The sequence below is a fragment of the Octopus bimaculoides genome, chromosome 5 (assembly GCF_046866305.1).
Source record: "Octopus bimaculoides isolate indiv1 chromosome 5, ASM4686630v1, whole genome shotgun sequence".
Taxonomy (NCBI): Eukaryota; Metazoa; Mollusca; class Cephalopoda; order Octopoda; family Octopodidae; genus Octopus; species Octopus bimaculoides.
The window spans coordinates 19,756,016-19,772,422 of NC_142932.1; the positions used below are offsets into that span (position 1 = coordinate 19,756,016).

The following is a 16,407-nucleotide window of genomic DNA, read 5'->3' on the forward strand; positions in this document are numbered from 1 at the left end:
GGCAGCGTATTTCAACAGAAATATGTGTAGTGAAACTACCTCCCGCCATTAGATACAAACTGCTATCGCCATTCTTCTCATTTAAATATAAATAAATGCGAGCGTAGTAGAGAACCCATTCCTTGACATCACGTGACTGATCATTATTCGAATCGGCAACTTCTTCGAACCTTTCCCGCCAGAACGCAAACTGACCAATCACGGCCCCTAATAAGGTCACGTGATAGAGTAAAATTCTGAAGCCATCGGGAGCCCATAGTTTGTTATAAATAGCTTTAACTCATACCCAATAATTTGTCTCGGTCCAGTTTCTCTTTGAGAACTGTTCCGTGTACCACACGACAGCAGCAGCAGCCAGCGACCACTTCAGCAGCTTCGTCCAGCCACGATGACCACCGCCGTCGCCACATCAGCAACAAGAGTCTACTACTACTATCCAGCATCATCATCATGACCAACACGATTCTACGATTACTACTAACCAGCAACAATCTCCACCAGCGTCTAACACGACCTTCTATGTACACTAAACCTCCGCGGCACATCTCTCTCTTCGATTCTGTTAGGTGACTCAGCTTCACCACGGTAAATAAACAGACAAGAGTTCTTAAACAGACAAGAGTTCTTAAACAGACAAGAAATTCTCAGCCAGCGACGAACATCTGTATAACAAGAATCACGGCCCGGCATCGATGCCACGACATCACAACTAGTGATCAGCACTGCCACACTCAGCCTCTCTTCACTTTCACATACAGAACTTTTCCTATAGTGTACTAAAGAACTGGTATAATTGTTCACGTGTTATTGACTCTCTTTCTATCTGCTATAAACACTCACACACATGTATCACTCACATACACACTTTTCTTTGTATGACGGCCTGTCTTTGATTATGTTCTTATGTCGCATTCACACTCTCACACAGACATACATCTTTAACGCTACAATAAATATCTCTGTTATTCATCTTATACAGTTGTGGTCTTTCATTACTGGTCATCTATGTTATCGTCGCATAACATATCATCTATATCATCCATTGATATATATATTTTGTGTTCGACCGTGTGACGCGTTTAAATAAAAGGAGTCCTCTGTTTTTCCATTCATCACCATTTCTCCTTTTTGAGTTCCCACGGTCGTCCCTTACAATTGGTGACCCCCGACGTTGATTCGTTCATACAGCTCTTCTGATCTGTACAGCCCAACTTGAAAAGTTCACATAACTTTTCTAAAAATGGTGACTAAGTGCCAGTAATAGACCAACCGTTCTATAAGTCTTTTTCACTACAATATTTTTTTTTTCCTTATTTCGTCTGTTTGCCTTCGACAAACCGACTGGTGCGAGGCTAGTGTAGTGAAACTACCTCCCGCTATTAGATACAAACTGCTATCGCCATTCTTCTCATTTAAATATAAATAAATGCAAGCGTAGTAGAGAACCCATTCCTTGACATCACGTGACTGATCATTATTCGAATCGGCAACTTCTTCGAACCTTTCCCGCCAGAACGCAAACTGACCAATCACGGCCCCTAATAAGGTCACATGATAGAGTAAAATTCTGAGGCCATCGGGAGCCCATAGTTTGTTATAAATAGCTTTAACTCATACCCAATAATTTGTCTCAGTCCAGTTTCTCTTTGAGAACTGTTCCGTGTACCACACGACAGCAGCAGCAGCCAGCGACCACTTCAGCTGCTTCGTCCAGCCACGATGACCACCGCCGTCGCCACATCAGCAACAAGAGTCTACTACTACTATCCAGCATCATCATCATGACCAACACGATTCTACGATTACTACTAACCAGCAACAATCTCCACCAGCGTCTAACACGACCTTCTATGTACACCAAACCTCCGCGGCACATCTCTCTCTTCGATTCTGTTAGGTGACTCAGCTTCACCACGGTAAATAAACAGACAAGAGTTCTTAAACAGACAAGAAATTCTCAGCCAGCGACGAACATCTGTATAACAAGAATCACGGCCCGGCATCAATGCCACGACATCACAACTAGTGATCAGCACTGCCACACTCAGCCTCTCTTCACTTTCACATACAGAACTTTTCCTATAGTGTACTAAAGAACTGGTATAATTGTTCACGTATTATTGACTCTCTTTCTATCTGCTGTAAACACTCACACACATGTATCACTCACATACACACTTTTCTTTGTATGACGGCCTGTCTTTGATTATGTTCTTATATGTCGCATTCACACTCTCACACAGACATACATCTTTAACGCTACAATAAATATCTCTGTTATTCATCTTATACGGTTGTGGTCTTTCATTACTGGTCATCTATGTTATCGTCGCATAACATATCATCTATATCATCCATTGATATATATCTTTTGTGTTCGACCGTGTGACGCGTTTAAATAAAAGGAGTCCTCTGTTTTTCCATTCGTCACCATTTCTCCTTTTTGAGTTCGCACGGTCGTCCCTTACATATGGTAACAAAAGGATTGAATGAGAGATAATACTGACTGGGTACTAATTTTAATTTCCCTTTTTGTCGTTGTGGCTTGTCTCCAAATCAGCACTGATCAAGTAGACTTGTGATCAAAGACAGACATTCTAGCTGTGGCCATCCCCACTTTTGAGTGGTACAGCACTTGCAGGACCACATTATCCAATGCAGCGGTTCCCCCAACCTAGAGCCATGTGGCTATAAAGGGAGACTCTTAACCACACAGCTATACCTGCCTTTATTTTCTCAGATGCAGCAGGACCACATTATCTAATGCAGTGGTTCCCCCAACCTAGAGCCATGTGGCTATAAAGGGAGACTCTTAACCACACAGCTATACCTGCCTTTATTTTCTCAGATGCAGCAGGACCACATTATCTAATGCAGTGGTTCCCCCAACCTAGAGCCATGTGGCTATAAAGGGAGACTCTTAACCACACAGCTATACCTGCCTTTATTTTCTCAGATGCAGCAGGACCACATTATCTAATGCAGCGGTTCCCCCAACCTAGAGCCATGTGGCTATAAAGGGAGACTCTTAACCACACAGCTATACCTGCCTTTATTTTCTCAGATGCAGCAGGACCACATTATCTAATGCAGCGGTTCCCCCAACCTAGAGCCATGTGGCTATAAAGGGAGACTCTTAACCACACAGCTATACCTGCCTTTATTTTCTCAGATGCAGCAGGACCACATTATCTAATGCAGCGGTTCCCCCAACCTAGAGCCATGTGGCTATAAAGGGAGACTCTTAACCACACAGCTATACCTGCCTTTATTTTCTCAGATGCAACAGGACCACGTTATCTAATGCAGTGGTTCCCCCAACCTTTTTTGCACCATGGACTTGGTTCCTGCAACACAATTCAGTTCAGGCATGACAATTCTCAGTCCATTCTCAGTTCAAACGTATCATCTTTAGTTTTAGCATTTCATTTCTCCACATTTAAATAGCAGTAATGCACCGGGGTAAATTCAATCAACGCCTACAACCCAGTCTTCTATAAACATATTAGATTGTGTGTCTAATCCAAAAGATTTCAGTTTAATCCTTTAGCATTCAGATTATTCTGGCAAAGGTAAGGCTTATTAAACTCACTTTATTTTGAATTACTCAGGCATCATATTTTAGCTTTCAGATGCCAATGATGTGGCTCTCATTTTTAGAATGACATTGTTGGGTAGATGTAAAAGGCTGGATCTGGCCAGTTTCAACATAAAACAGGAAGATATTGCTGGTTTAAATGTTGAAGGGTTAAGCCACTATTGAATTGACTTTGATCCTTTCTACTTTTCTAATTATGAGATCCTTTCTACTTTTCTAATTACGAGATTCCGTCTACTTTTCGAACGAGATCCTTTCTACTTTTCTAGTTGACAATGACTTCACTGAGATCCTTTCTAATTTCTATAATTGGAAAGAATTTTAAGGAGATCCTCCTGCTTTTTTTTTTTTTTTTTTTGATTAGAAATAACTTTACTGAGATCTTTTCTATTTGAAAATAACTTTACTTAGATCCTTTCGAAGTTTATAATAAATACAAATAATTTTACTGAGATCCTTTCCCCTTTTTTTTTTATTTTTGCGCCAAATTATTGATTGTTTTCTTTCAGCAGAAATACATCTGATAATTAGCAATCAATTAAATGATTTTATTATTTTAATTTATTATATATTTTTTTTTTTTTTAGGTTTCTTCCCTGAAAGTAAGAAATTCAAATTTGCAAGATGTCTGGTATGTTAAAATTACATTCATTGATTACATTATGAGAATTTATTTATTTATTTATTTATTTATTAGAAACTTTGAGAGATATGAAATAAATAATTTTAATGGTGAGACTTGAAGTAGACAAAGTTAGGGGTTTTCAACCCAATATTCTGCATACTATTACTTATCGCTTTATTTACTCTGAGTTCCCCTGTTAAAATGGTTTATTACATTCATTGATTTTATTGGTAAGAAATAGTTCCCTGGCAGTAAGGCTGATTCATTATGACAGTAAAATTATTCCACATTTTTGTGTCTATATTTTTAATCAACATTCTCTGCCATTATAGTTCAATTTTCAAGAATTTGACAGAGTTTTATAAAATAACTATAACAGTTTTTTAAAACATTGTTGACGCATGTTTGCATGTGCAAGCCCACACATACACACACAGTGAAATGCAACTCTAGAACTTCTCCATACACACTTTATAGATGTCAACCTATTGAAGTTCAACTTGAACTACAACAATCTCAACCAGATTAATCTGAGAAGGCTTACAAAGCTTAAGAACACTGACCTACCATTACTGCTTTCTATTTTTGCAAATGTAATTATAGAAAATAACTATAAATAGGCATTGTGTAAATCTACTTCAAATCATGATCGTTTTGATACCAGCCTGCCTGAGCCCACCCGTGTTCTTGGATACAGACTTTTGGTTTTGAAGTGATCTAAATCAAAACCTTCCATCATAATTCCATAATTTCTTCTAAACACTAGATTAATAATGACATTTTTACTAAATTACTCTTTTACTTGTTTCAGTCATTTGACTGTGGCCATGCTGGAGCACCGCCTTTAGTCGAAGAAATCACCCCCAGGACTTATTCTTTGTAAGCCTAGTATTTATTCTATCGGTCACTTTTGCCGAACCGCTAAGTTACAGGGACGTAAACACACCAGCATTGGTTGTCAAGCAATGTTGGGGGACAAACACAAACACACAAACATATACACACTCACACACACACACACACATATATATATATATATATATATACATATACGACGGGCTTCTTTCAGTTTCCGTCTACCAAATCCACTCACAAGGCTTTGGTCGGCCCGAGGCTATAGCAGAAGACACTTGCCCAAGGTTCCACGCAGTGGGACTGAACCCAGAACCATGTGGTTGGTAAGCAAGCTATTTACCACACAGCCACTCCTGCGCCTATATAAATTCTTCATTATTTTCGAAATTAATGGAAACAAAGCAAGGATGCATTAAACAATGTAATTTACGGTTGTGCACAAAGATGAGATGTTCACACTGAAGATACTTATGATAATTGCTTTTAACATGGCAGACAACTAGTTCAGACAGTAAGTTTGTATACATATAGAGAGAGAAGTTTAAATTCTTTTTCCCTCTCTTTGCCAGATACAATGTAGATACTTCAGTAGCCTCTACATTACTGACAACAATAATTATTATTACATCATTTACCAGTTATTTTCTTATCAAATTTACAGCGTTTTCATAGAATGTTGCCTGTATGTGGTTGCTCAACTTGATAGAAATAACAGACAAATCTCCTCCAAATAACAAGCTTTCAGCTTCTTAAATATGGAAATGAGCCTATTATGGAACCTCTATGTGGCTACTGGACTTGCTAGAAATACTAGCCAAATTATTGCCAAATCATACCTTACATTGCAAAAGACACTTAACATGAACTTCTTTAGTGTTTAGCAAATACCTCGTGGTGTTATATATCAGAGCTGACATAGGTTAAACAGTAACAATAACAATAACACTATATAGTTGTTTCACTAGCTGTGAGCTCTTATAACTGTTGAACCATTTCAATTTAATTGTTTCATACTCAAGCTTGAAATGTAACAGGCTGTCATAGACTGACTTATCATTAGGATGTACGAAATCTTTTCATTCTAATGGCAACGCCTTCTTACAGTAACAAGTAGAAATTAGTACCAGTATTATGCTGGTGTTTTTGAATCCTTATCCAATCTATAATTTAGCTAGCAGAGTGGAGGCAATGCCCTCCAGAATGGAGAAACTGATATGATCGATGTCTAACCTGAACATCTGGGTCCCAGTGCAATAACTTGGGTTATCAGCACCTGGAGGAGGTGAGTGTAGTTGAGAATGAATACGCTCTTCATTATTTACTATTACTACTTTGTTTCTTTTTTCTTTATTTCTAAATTTTGCAGCCTAAGGATTTTACATCCAGGTTAACTGCCCCTGTGGCTGTTCACACTGGTAACTCATTGCCTGTAGGAAAAAAAAAAAACGTGGGCGATATGAAAACTGGGTGGAGGGAGTAAATGGTTATCACAAAATGCTTATTGTGGTGACTAATGTTTTACAGTCCTCCTACTTATTTGTCTTCAACAAAATATAAGGTGGGGGGGGGGAGAACAACAAAGAAGTTTTTGTCAGAGTTGTATCTTCCCTTTCCTAAATGTTAACAGTAATACTAAATCAATAATATAACAAATATCTTTGCAAAACTTCTGCTCCACTTAAGACAGGAAATAAATAAGATGGCTGTTTTTATCTCATTGCAGCAATATCTGTTAATGCATCAAAAAATGTTGCTCCTTGGCAACACCCTGTTTATTACTTAACTAAAGCATAATTTAGTCTGTTGATCTATTTAACATATGAAATTCTTTATCTATATGACTGTTTTTATAAATTTCACCCTCACACATAATAGGTTTCTCTCATCCTCCAAGTATAGTGTAAAGTAATACTGTTTATCTTAATGTTACTATGGTAACAGACTCGCATGGGTGACTAATTAGGAAACAAGGAATGTAATTTTAAGAGAAGCCTACTAGATTTACTGTAAACAGCTGGCATGACCATATATGTAGATATATTTTCTCACTGCCTATTTCAGCTAACTGACTTGTAAAGAAAATGAAGTTAAGCTGACCTTGATGGCTATAAAAAGCTTTAAATATTTTTCCTCTCTGACTCAACTTTACCTTACTTGCCTCCCTCCCTTTCTTGCTTCAGACTTGCTGGTTATATTTCCAATTCTAGTTTAAAAAAACAAGCAAACAGCCTTTTTTGTTGCAACTCACCCCTTTCCACTAAGTCTCCTTAAAATCCCTTTTCCTCTTCCTTACATATTTCTGAGGTGTTCTGACTAAAAGATGTTATCTTTTTTTTTCCCCTTTCTTGAATTCCTAACATTATTTCTATGAATTCATTTAGTCACTGAACAAACCTACTCTCTCACCAATTCATTCAATCTTACTTTAAGATAGACATGCTGCTTAAATGCAAAAGTGAATTCATGTTTTATGCACAATTGCATGGGCATGACAGTGTCGTCTAGAAGTTTGTTTCGCAACCGTGTGGTTTTGGGTTCCATCCCACTGTGCAGCACCTTGGGCAAGTGTCTTCTACCTATAAACCCAGGCAGACCAATACCCTGTAAGTGAATTTGGTAGACAGAAACTGTGTAGAAGCCAACCATGTATGTGTGTGTGTGTGTGTGTGTGTGTGTGTGTGTGTGTGTGTGTGTGTGTGTGTGTGTGTGTGTGTATATATATATATATATATACATACACACACACACATACATACATACATACATACTCTTTCTCTCTTTTTTACTCTTACTTGTTTCAGTCATTTGACTGTGGCCATACCGGAGCACTGACTTTAGTCGAACAAATCAACCCCAGGACTTATTCTTTGTAAGCCTAGTATTTATTTTATCAGTCTTTTTTTGCCAAACCACTAAGTTATGGGGGTGTAAACACACCAGCATCAGTTATCAAGTGATGGTAGGGGGACAAACACAGACACACACACACACACACACATATATGACAGGCTTCTTTCAGTTTCTGTCTACCAAATTCACTCACAAAGCTTTGGTCAGCCTGAGGCTATAGTAGAAGATACTTGCCCAAGGTGCCACGTAGTGGGACTGAACCTGAAACCATTTAACTGCAACCATACTAGGACACTACCTAGAAGGCTTTTAGTTGAACAACTTAACGACCAGAATTTTTTTCTTTTTTAACTGAAGTAACTCATGCATCACTAAATGATTTGTTTGCTAAATTTTATAAGCAAGAGCCTCCATTCTTGTTTAGGTCCATTGATCTGAGAATAGCTTTGACTGATGAGACACAAACCATGTCAAGCAAGTGTCTTAAATTCCGTTTATTGTTCTCTTTGAGAAGTGACAGTGTTATGTGGAGGTGAAATGCAGTGAGTAACATGATTAACATACATTCAAAATGTCTCTATATATTAAGAATCATTATCATCATTTAACATCCATTTTCCATGCTGGTATAAGTTGCACTGCATAACAGGAACTGACAAGGTCAGGCTCTATAGTCTGTTTTGGCTTGGTTTCTATGGCTTGATGCCCTTCCCAATGCCAACCACATCTCAGAATGTACTCGGTGCTTTTTACATGGCACCAGCACCCACACCAATGCTTTTTACATAACACCTTGGATTTAGGATCGCAATTCTGTTGTGGTGGGCGGGTCTTCTCAAGTACAGCAAGGTACTGCTATATTATCGTTTTGATATTTGTTATTCTCCATACACATGATGAATTATCGGTTTGAAGTCCTTCTACCTCAAGAAATCAAGTGTGTTATCAACACACATTGTTCTGAAAGGAGATGGGTTTTCTCTGAAGGAGAACTACACCAGATGTTAATATATTCGTATTCAAATCTGCCAGAACATTAAGAATAATATGCATGTCATTTTGATTCTCACTGTTCTCCAAATACAATTTAAAATCTCATACATTGACTTGAAGATATTGTTGCATGTCATTTTGAATCTTACTGTTCTCCAAACACATGATAATTTAAAATCTCATATACTGCCTTAAAGATATTGTCACATAAACGCTGGTCAACTTTGATTGATCAGTGACTATCCCAATTCTTTTTGTCTTTAGGTATAGTGCATATTGGCTCAATTACATTGCCTAATATGTCATTTATTTTTTAAAGATAGTAGTACAGCTTAATTTGAATGATATTGATGTTGTCTCTAGCTCATCAAGTGACCATGTAAAGGCTTTCTGGCAGTTTTATATAATCCTTTTGATATCAAACCTACTGAGACCACCTCTGGTTCTATAGTACAAGCTTTCTGTTTTAAAGAGATCTTCCATCAAAATTTCACATCAATTTATGTTCTGAACACCAAATTAATAACAAGTTTTATTTTATATTCTTCATAATGTTCTAAATTGATTGAAACAAAGGCAATGTATTTCTACAGATATGATAATAAAAAGAGTTGGCTCACTTGTTGGAAATTATAAATTCAGTTAGTAATAAACAAAATTGTGAGTTAAGTTAATAGTTTTATTGACATTCTTGTTGATAAATCAGAAGCTTCGATTTTGATCAAGGAAATATATTGAGGAAAGATGTTACAAATTAACTCAAAGCATACCAATGAAATGAAAATGAACATCTTATTTTATTTATAAGTTTAATAAAATACACATATATATACACACACATATACATAGCCATGCGTGCACACACATGCACACACATACTTGCGTGCAAGTTTCATGATCCTCATCATTTTAACATCCGTTTTTCTATGCTTTCATGGGTCAGATGGAATTTATTGAAACAGATTTTCTATGCTTAGATTCCTTTTGCAAACTCTCACCTGTTTCCAAGCAAGATAATAACAATTTTCCCTAAGGTGGACATGTTTGTGCAAAAACAAATGGCATTGCTTGTACGATGATGATGCACATTTACAACTGTTACACAATATCAACAGAATGCCATATACACACCTACATGAGTGTAGAAGCACAAAGCAATGACAGAAAATAAGCTTTAAACCAATCCTGATATGTTTGAGATGTATTTGAACCTGTTAAAAGCTTTTCTTTGCAGTTTACTGTGGAGGAAAAATTATTGGTTGAGACAAAAGTGTGTTCAAACACAGTAGTCAGGTCAGAGCACCTTCTGTATATTGATTGGTGGATGCATTTCAAATTCTTTCAATCTCCTGGATACCAAGTACTGAGAGAAGCAACTCTATCTTGACTGAAAATCTTATATACACAATGGCCTTCTTTCATGCCTGTATGTAGTGCATTTTTATGTGAGAGGAGACATATACACTGATCAATTTTGTAAACCATTAGTAAACCATTAGTATTCAAACTGTTGATAGGACCCATTTACCAGTGTGCTAGTTGAATATATGGTCATTGATCTGATAACCGTTCTGTATAATAGTTCATGGGTTGCTGGTAACAGCTGTATCTGAAATGATGTTATCATAGCTGGACTCCTGTCCAATGCTGTTATGTCTCTTGTGACTAACACTGCCATGTCAACTGCCTGAAACACTCTGACTATTGGTACCTTTGCTGTGTTGACCAGTACACTATAACCTGATAATGCATCTTTGGACTGTCATCTGGTCCTGCTGCTCACCACCTGACTGCATGCCCATAGTAAGCTCCTTTATATCACTTTTTAAAAATTATTGTGCTAATTAATATAACATTGATCTGAATCACTAATTGATTTGAATGGTGAGGACGTAGGCCTATGTGTTGACACCAGCTGATTGATCTAAAAATTAATGATGTCAGCATGTCTGTTACTCCTAATTTATCTGATCAAATGAACAGTTGTTGACAGCAACCTGCCAATTTGAGGATCTACATCCAAGTCACTGAAGTACTTTGAATATAACACCATGAAGTATTTGCTAAACACTAAAGAAGTTCATGTTGAGTGTCTTTTGCAATGTAAGGTATGATTTGACAATGATTTGACTAGTATTTCTAGCAAGTCCAGTAGCCACATAGAGATTCCATAATAGGCTCATTTCCATATTTAAGAAGCTGATAGCTTGTTATTTGGAGGAGGTTTGTCTGTTATTTCTATCAAGTTGACCAACTACATACAGGCACCATTCTATGAAAATACTGAATATTTGATAAGAAAATAACTGGTAAATGATGTAATAATAATTGTTGTTGTCAATAATGTAGAGGCTACTGAAGTATGTGGAGGCGCAATGGCCCAGTGGTTAGGGTAGCGGACTCGCAGTCATAGGGTCGCGGTTTCAATTCCCAGACCGGGCATTGTGAGTGTTTATTGAGCGAAAACACCTAAAGCTCCACGAGGCTCCGGCAGGGGATGGTGGCGACCCCTGCTGTACTCTTTCGCCACAACTTTCTCTCACTCTTTCTTCCTGTTTCTGTTGTGCTTGTAATTCAAAGGGTCAGCCTTATCACACTGTGTCACGCTGAATCTCCCCAAGAACCATGTTAAGGGTACACATGTCTGTGGAGTGCTCAGTCACTTGCACGTTAATTTCACGAGCAGGTTGTTCCGTTGATCGGATCAACAGGAACCCTCGACGTCGTAACCGACGGAATGCCAACAACAACAACTGAAGTATCTACATTGTATCTGGCAAAGAGGAGAAAAAGAATTTAAACTTCCCTCTCTATATGTATACAAACTTAATGTCTGAACTAGTTGTCTGCCATTTTAAAATAATGAACTGAATGACTACACACACCACAAAAATATATAAAAAAAGCATTAACATGGTGCACGAACTTTTTCCTCAGCCTGATATAAAACTGTAATAAATACAATTTGTCAACACACCCAGAAGTCAGCAAAGAATGTAATTAAATATAGGTGTCCTGTAATAAGATATGTGTCTTATCTTTCATTGTTTCTCAAATGACATTTGATTTTTGTGTTTAAAGTCAAACAAAATATCTTGTTTATTTTTTGCATAATTGATCTTTCAAGCCAATGAATCTGACATACTTTTTCTAATCTATAATCTAGTCATGTAAAGCCTCCATCTCACACTTTGTGAATAGTTGAATGGATATTGAATATTTGTGTGAAAGACATGATTGGCATTGTTGAATTATGATTGGCAGTAACAATAAGTGTTTCTAACATTTGTGGGAGGCTACAATCATCTAAGTTATGTTCTGGAATGTGTAGTGAGGGATTGGTTGTGTGTGTTTTGCATTTGTTTTTCTGCTTGAAAAAGTGCCACTCCCTAACAGTTGAGGGAACCCGTGGAAGAGGTAGGCCCAGGAAGACCTGGGCTGAGGCGGTGAGGCAAGACCTTCGAACATTGGGCCTCACCGAGGCGATGACTACTGACCGAGACCTTTGGAAATGTGCTGTGCGTGAGAAGACCCGGCAAGCCAAGTGAGATCGTTGCCAGGGCCCCTGCAATGGCTCTTGTGCAGGTGGCACATAAGATGTACGATCTTGAGCGTGACCGTTGCCAGTACCGCCTGACTGGCCTTGTAGGGTTTTCGAGCGAGATCGTTGCCAGTGCCCCTGGACTGGCTCTTGTGCGGGTGGCACATAAAAGGCACCATTTCGAGTGTGGCCGTTTTCGTGCGGGTGACACGTAAAAGCACCCACTACACTCTCTGAGTGGTTGGCGTTAGGAAGGGCATCCAGCTGTAGAAACTCTGCCAAATTAGATTGGAGCCTGGTGTTGCCATCCGGTTTCACCAGACCTCAGTCAAATCGTCCAACCCATGCTAGCATGGAAAGCGGATGTTAAACGATGATGATGATGATGATGTTAACATTGATCAGAAAATATTATTGAGGCATTGTTTTACTGTTGGATGCCCTTTTTGTAGTCCCCTCCTTGTTTTTTAAGTAAGGCATCTTTTATTTCACACCATTTTGGCAGTATGAAGCAAGTGGATGATTTGCTGGCAGGAATGATGACAACAGCTCTACTCACAGCTTGTGACTTTCATAGAAAGAAAATATAAAACACACCCACAGCTGACTTGTTTCAGCTTCCATCCACCCCAAATTTATTTATAAAGTTTGGTTGGCCCAGGTCTATAATAGAAGACAGTAGCTTGAGACGGAACCTAGAAATACATGGTTGGGAAGCAAATTTCTTAACTACATAGGCATACCTTCAACTGTTGGATAATAAAAAAAACAAAAGCAAGAAAAAGTTTTGCTATCGCCATAATGTTTATTCTGGACAAATGTAAATAAATGCCTGTGGTCATGTGGTATTAAACATGCTTCCCAACCTCATGGTTCTGGGTTCGGTTCCATGACCTGGGCAAATATTTACTACAATAGCCTCATCCCCTACCTAATTCAGGATCACAACACATAAATACACTGCTACACAATTTCTTTTCCTGAACAGGCCCTGCCCTATTTAACATTTAACAGATCAAAGAGAAAAAGGATCCCATCACCTTCAAACAGAACCTGGACAAATTTCTTCAAGGAATACCAGATAACTCACCTATACCTGGATACAACTCACTCGACCAAAAACTGCCTACTCAAATGGACCATGATACCACAAAACCTTACTTAAAAAGGGTTTAGATAACCCTATCGGATGGTGATATTAACTTAGACATTGCTTGGACCAACATTTGGTTGAAACTTATCTAGATTATTTCTCTCTCTCTCTCCCTCTCTCTCTACATACATATATATATATATATATATATATATATATATATATATATATATATATATATATATATGGTAAGAAGCTTGCTTCCCAACCACATGGTTTCCGGTTCAGTCCCACAGCAGAGCACTTTGGGCAAGTGTCTTCTATAGCCTTGAGCCAACCAAAGTCTTGAGTGGATTTGGTAGACAGAAACTGAAAGAAGCCCATGTGTGTGTGTGTGTGTGTGTGTGTATATATATATATATATATATGTCTATATATTTGTGTGTTAGTGTTTTTCCCCACCCCTACCCCACCCCCATCACTTGACAACTGATGCTGGTGCGTTTATGTCTCTGTAACTATATGGTTCAGCAAAAGGGACCGACAGAATAAGTAACTCCTGAGGTTGACCAAAACCCTTCAAAGCAGTACCCTAACATGGCCACAATCAGTTGACTGAACTAAACAAAGATAAAAGATATATATCAAATGGATATCTTATAAAACTATTCCACACATACAATAACAGCCATACCAACCTGACACACCTCTATCATCAGCTGCCCCACAGCAGCTGTTTATCATTAGAGGTACTGTTTTATTCATAGTAGATTATACAACATATATTCTAAATGCATTATCTATTATTTTTATTGATCTTGGAACGATCAATAAAATAAAATAAAATGTGGTTGGATTCAAATTCAGAATGTAGAAAGGTTCAATTAAATATTGAGAGGCATTTTAGCCAATACTCTGCAGTTTCTGCCTGCCCTACCCTATTTATTTATTTATGTGTTTCAGCCAAGTGGCTGCGGTCATGCTGGTGATGATAATAGTAATAATAATAAGAAGAAGAAAGAGTAAACAACTGGAAAATGAAACCACTGCATGGGTAATACCTCAGAGAAATTGTAGAAATTAAGGCGGTGAGCTGGCAGAAACGTTAGCACGCAGGGCAAAATGTATAGTGGTATTTTGTCTGGCATTACATTCTGAGTTCAAATTTCGCCAAGGTCGACTTTGCCTTTCATCCTTTTGGGGTCGATAAATTAAGTACCAGTTACGCACTGGGGTCCATGTAATCGACTTAATCCCTTTGTCTGTCCTCGTTTGTCACCTCTGTGTTTAGCCCCTTATGGGCAATAAAGAAATAAGAAATTAAAGGAAAAGACAAAATCAACAGTTGGAGATGGCTAAGAAAAAGTGATCTAAAAGGATGCACTGAAGCATTGATATGCAGCACCCGGAAACAAGCTCTGAGAACTAATCATATCAAGTTCCAAATAGATAAGAGTAGCAAATCGCTCCTTTGTAGGGTATGCAGCTGCAGAAATGTGGCTAAGTTCGTTGACTGGAGGCTATGTGAGTAGTACGGCCTGAACAGAGCACAGAAATGATACGAACATGAATCAGAAGGAGCTAACAAGAAAAAGGAACATGAGACGCTGTGGGATTTTACAATCTAATGTCACTCCCTAATTGAGGCTCGGAGACCAGATATTGTTATAATAGATAAAGGAAAAAAGGAAACCAAGATCATAGATATTGCAATACCTGGAAAGTGACAAAGAAGTGGAAAAGATTGAAAAGCACAGACTACTAAAAGACGAAATTGCAAGAATGTAGACCATGGGGAGAGTGTCTGTCATTCCAGTAGTTATAGGGACACTCAGAGCACTGACAACCAAGTTTGAGAAATATGTCAAAGAAATTGGAATTGACATAAGAGCAGAGCAAGCCCAAAACCCTGCTCTGCTGGGGACAGCTAGAATATTAAGATTAGTACTTGGATGTTGAATGTCTCTCACAATAATTAGCAACCAAGTATCAAAGCTTTTAATGTGCAGAAATATTGTCCACGAACAAACAAACATGACTGAAAACAATACCTCCACCTTCCCTAAGGCAGAGGTAATAATGAATAGATATAGACAAATGGCTGAAGGTGTAAGCAAAGATAGACAAATGGCTGAAGGTGTAAGCAAAGATAGACAAATGGCTGAAGGTGTAAGCAAAGATAGACAAATGGCTGAAGGTGTAAGCAAAGATAGACAAATGGCTGAAGGTGTAAGCAAAGATAGACAAATGGCTGAAGGTGTAAGCAAAGATAGACAAATGGCTGAAGGTGTAAGCAAAGATAGACAAATGGCTGAAGGTGTAAGCAAAGATAGACAGATGGCTGAAGGTGTAAGCAAAGATAGACAGATGGCTGAAGGTGTAAGCAAAGATAGACAGATGGCTGAAGGTGTAAGCAAAGATAGACAGATGGCTGAAGGTGTAAGCAAAGATAGACAGATGGCTGAAGGTGTAAGCAAAGATAGACAGATGGCTGAAGGTGTAAGCAAAGATAGACAGATGGCTGAAGGTGTAAGCAAAGATAGACAGATGGCTGAAGGTGTAAGCAAAGATAGACAGATGGCTGAAGGTGTAAGCAAAGATAGACAGATGGCTGAAGGTGTAAGCAAAGATAGACAGATGGCTGAAGGTGTAAGCAAAGATAGACAGATGGCTGAAGGTGTAAGCAAAGATAGACAGATGGCTGAAGGTGTAAGCAAAGATAGACAGATGGCTGAAGGTGTAAGCAAAGATAGACAGATGGCTGAAGGTGTAAGCAAAGATAGACAGATGGCTGAAGGTGTAAGCAAAGATAGACAGATGGCTGAAGGTGTAAGCAAAGATAGACAGATGGC

General features: G+C 38.2%; 1 protein-coding gene across 1 annotated transcript in view; it reads left to right on the top strand.

The window, feature by feature from the left end:
* LOC106871273 (gelsolin-like protein 2) overlaps positions 1-16,407 on the top strand; it is a 78,271-nt gene that overhangs the window by 31,755 nt on the left and 30,109 nt on the right. The window contains exon 2 of the mRNA XM_014917636.3: positions 4,186-4,229. Within this exon, the coding sequence (XP_014773122.1) occupies positions 4,223-4,229 (7 nt within the window). The 5' untranslated portion in view covers positions 4,186-4,222. The remainder of the gene's footprint in view (positions 1-4,185; positions 4,230-16,407) is intronic.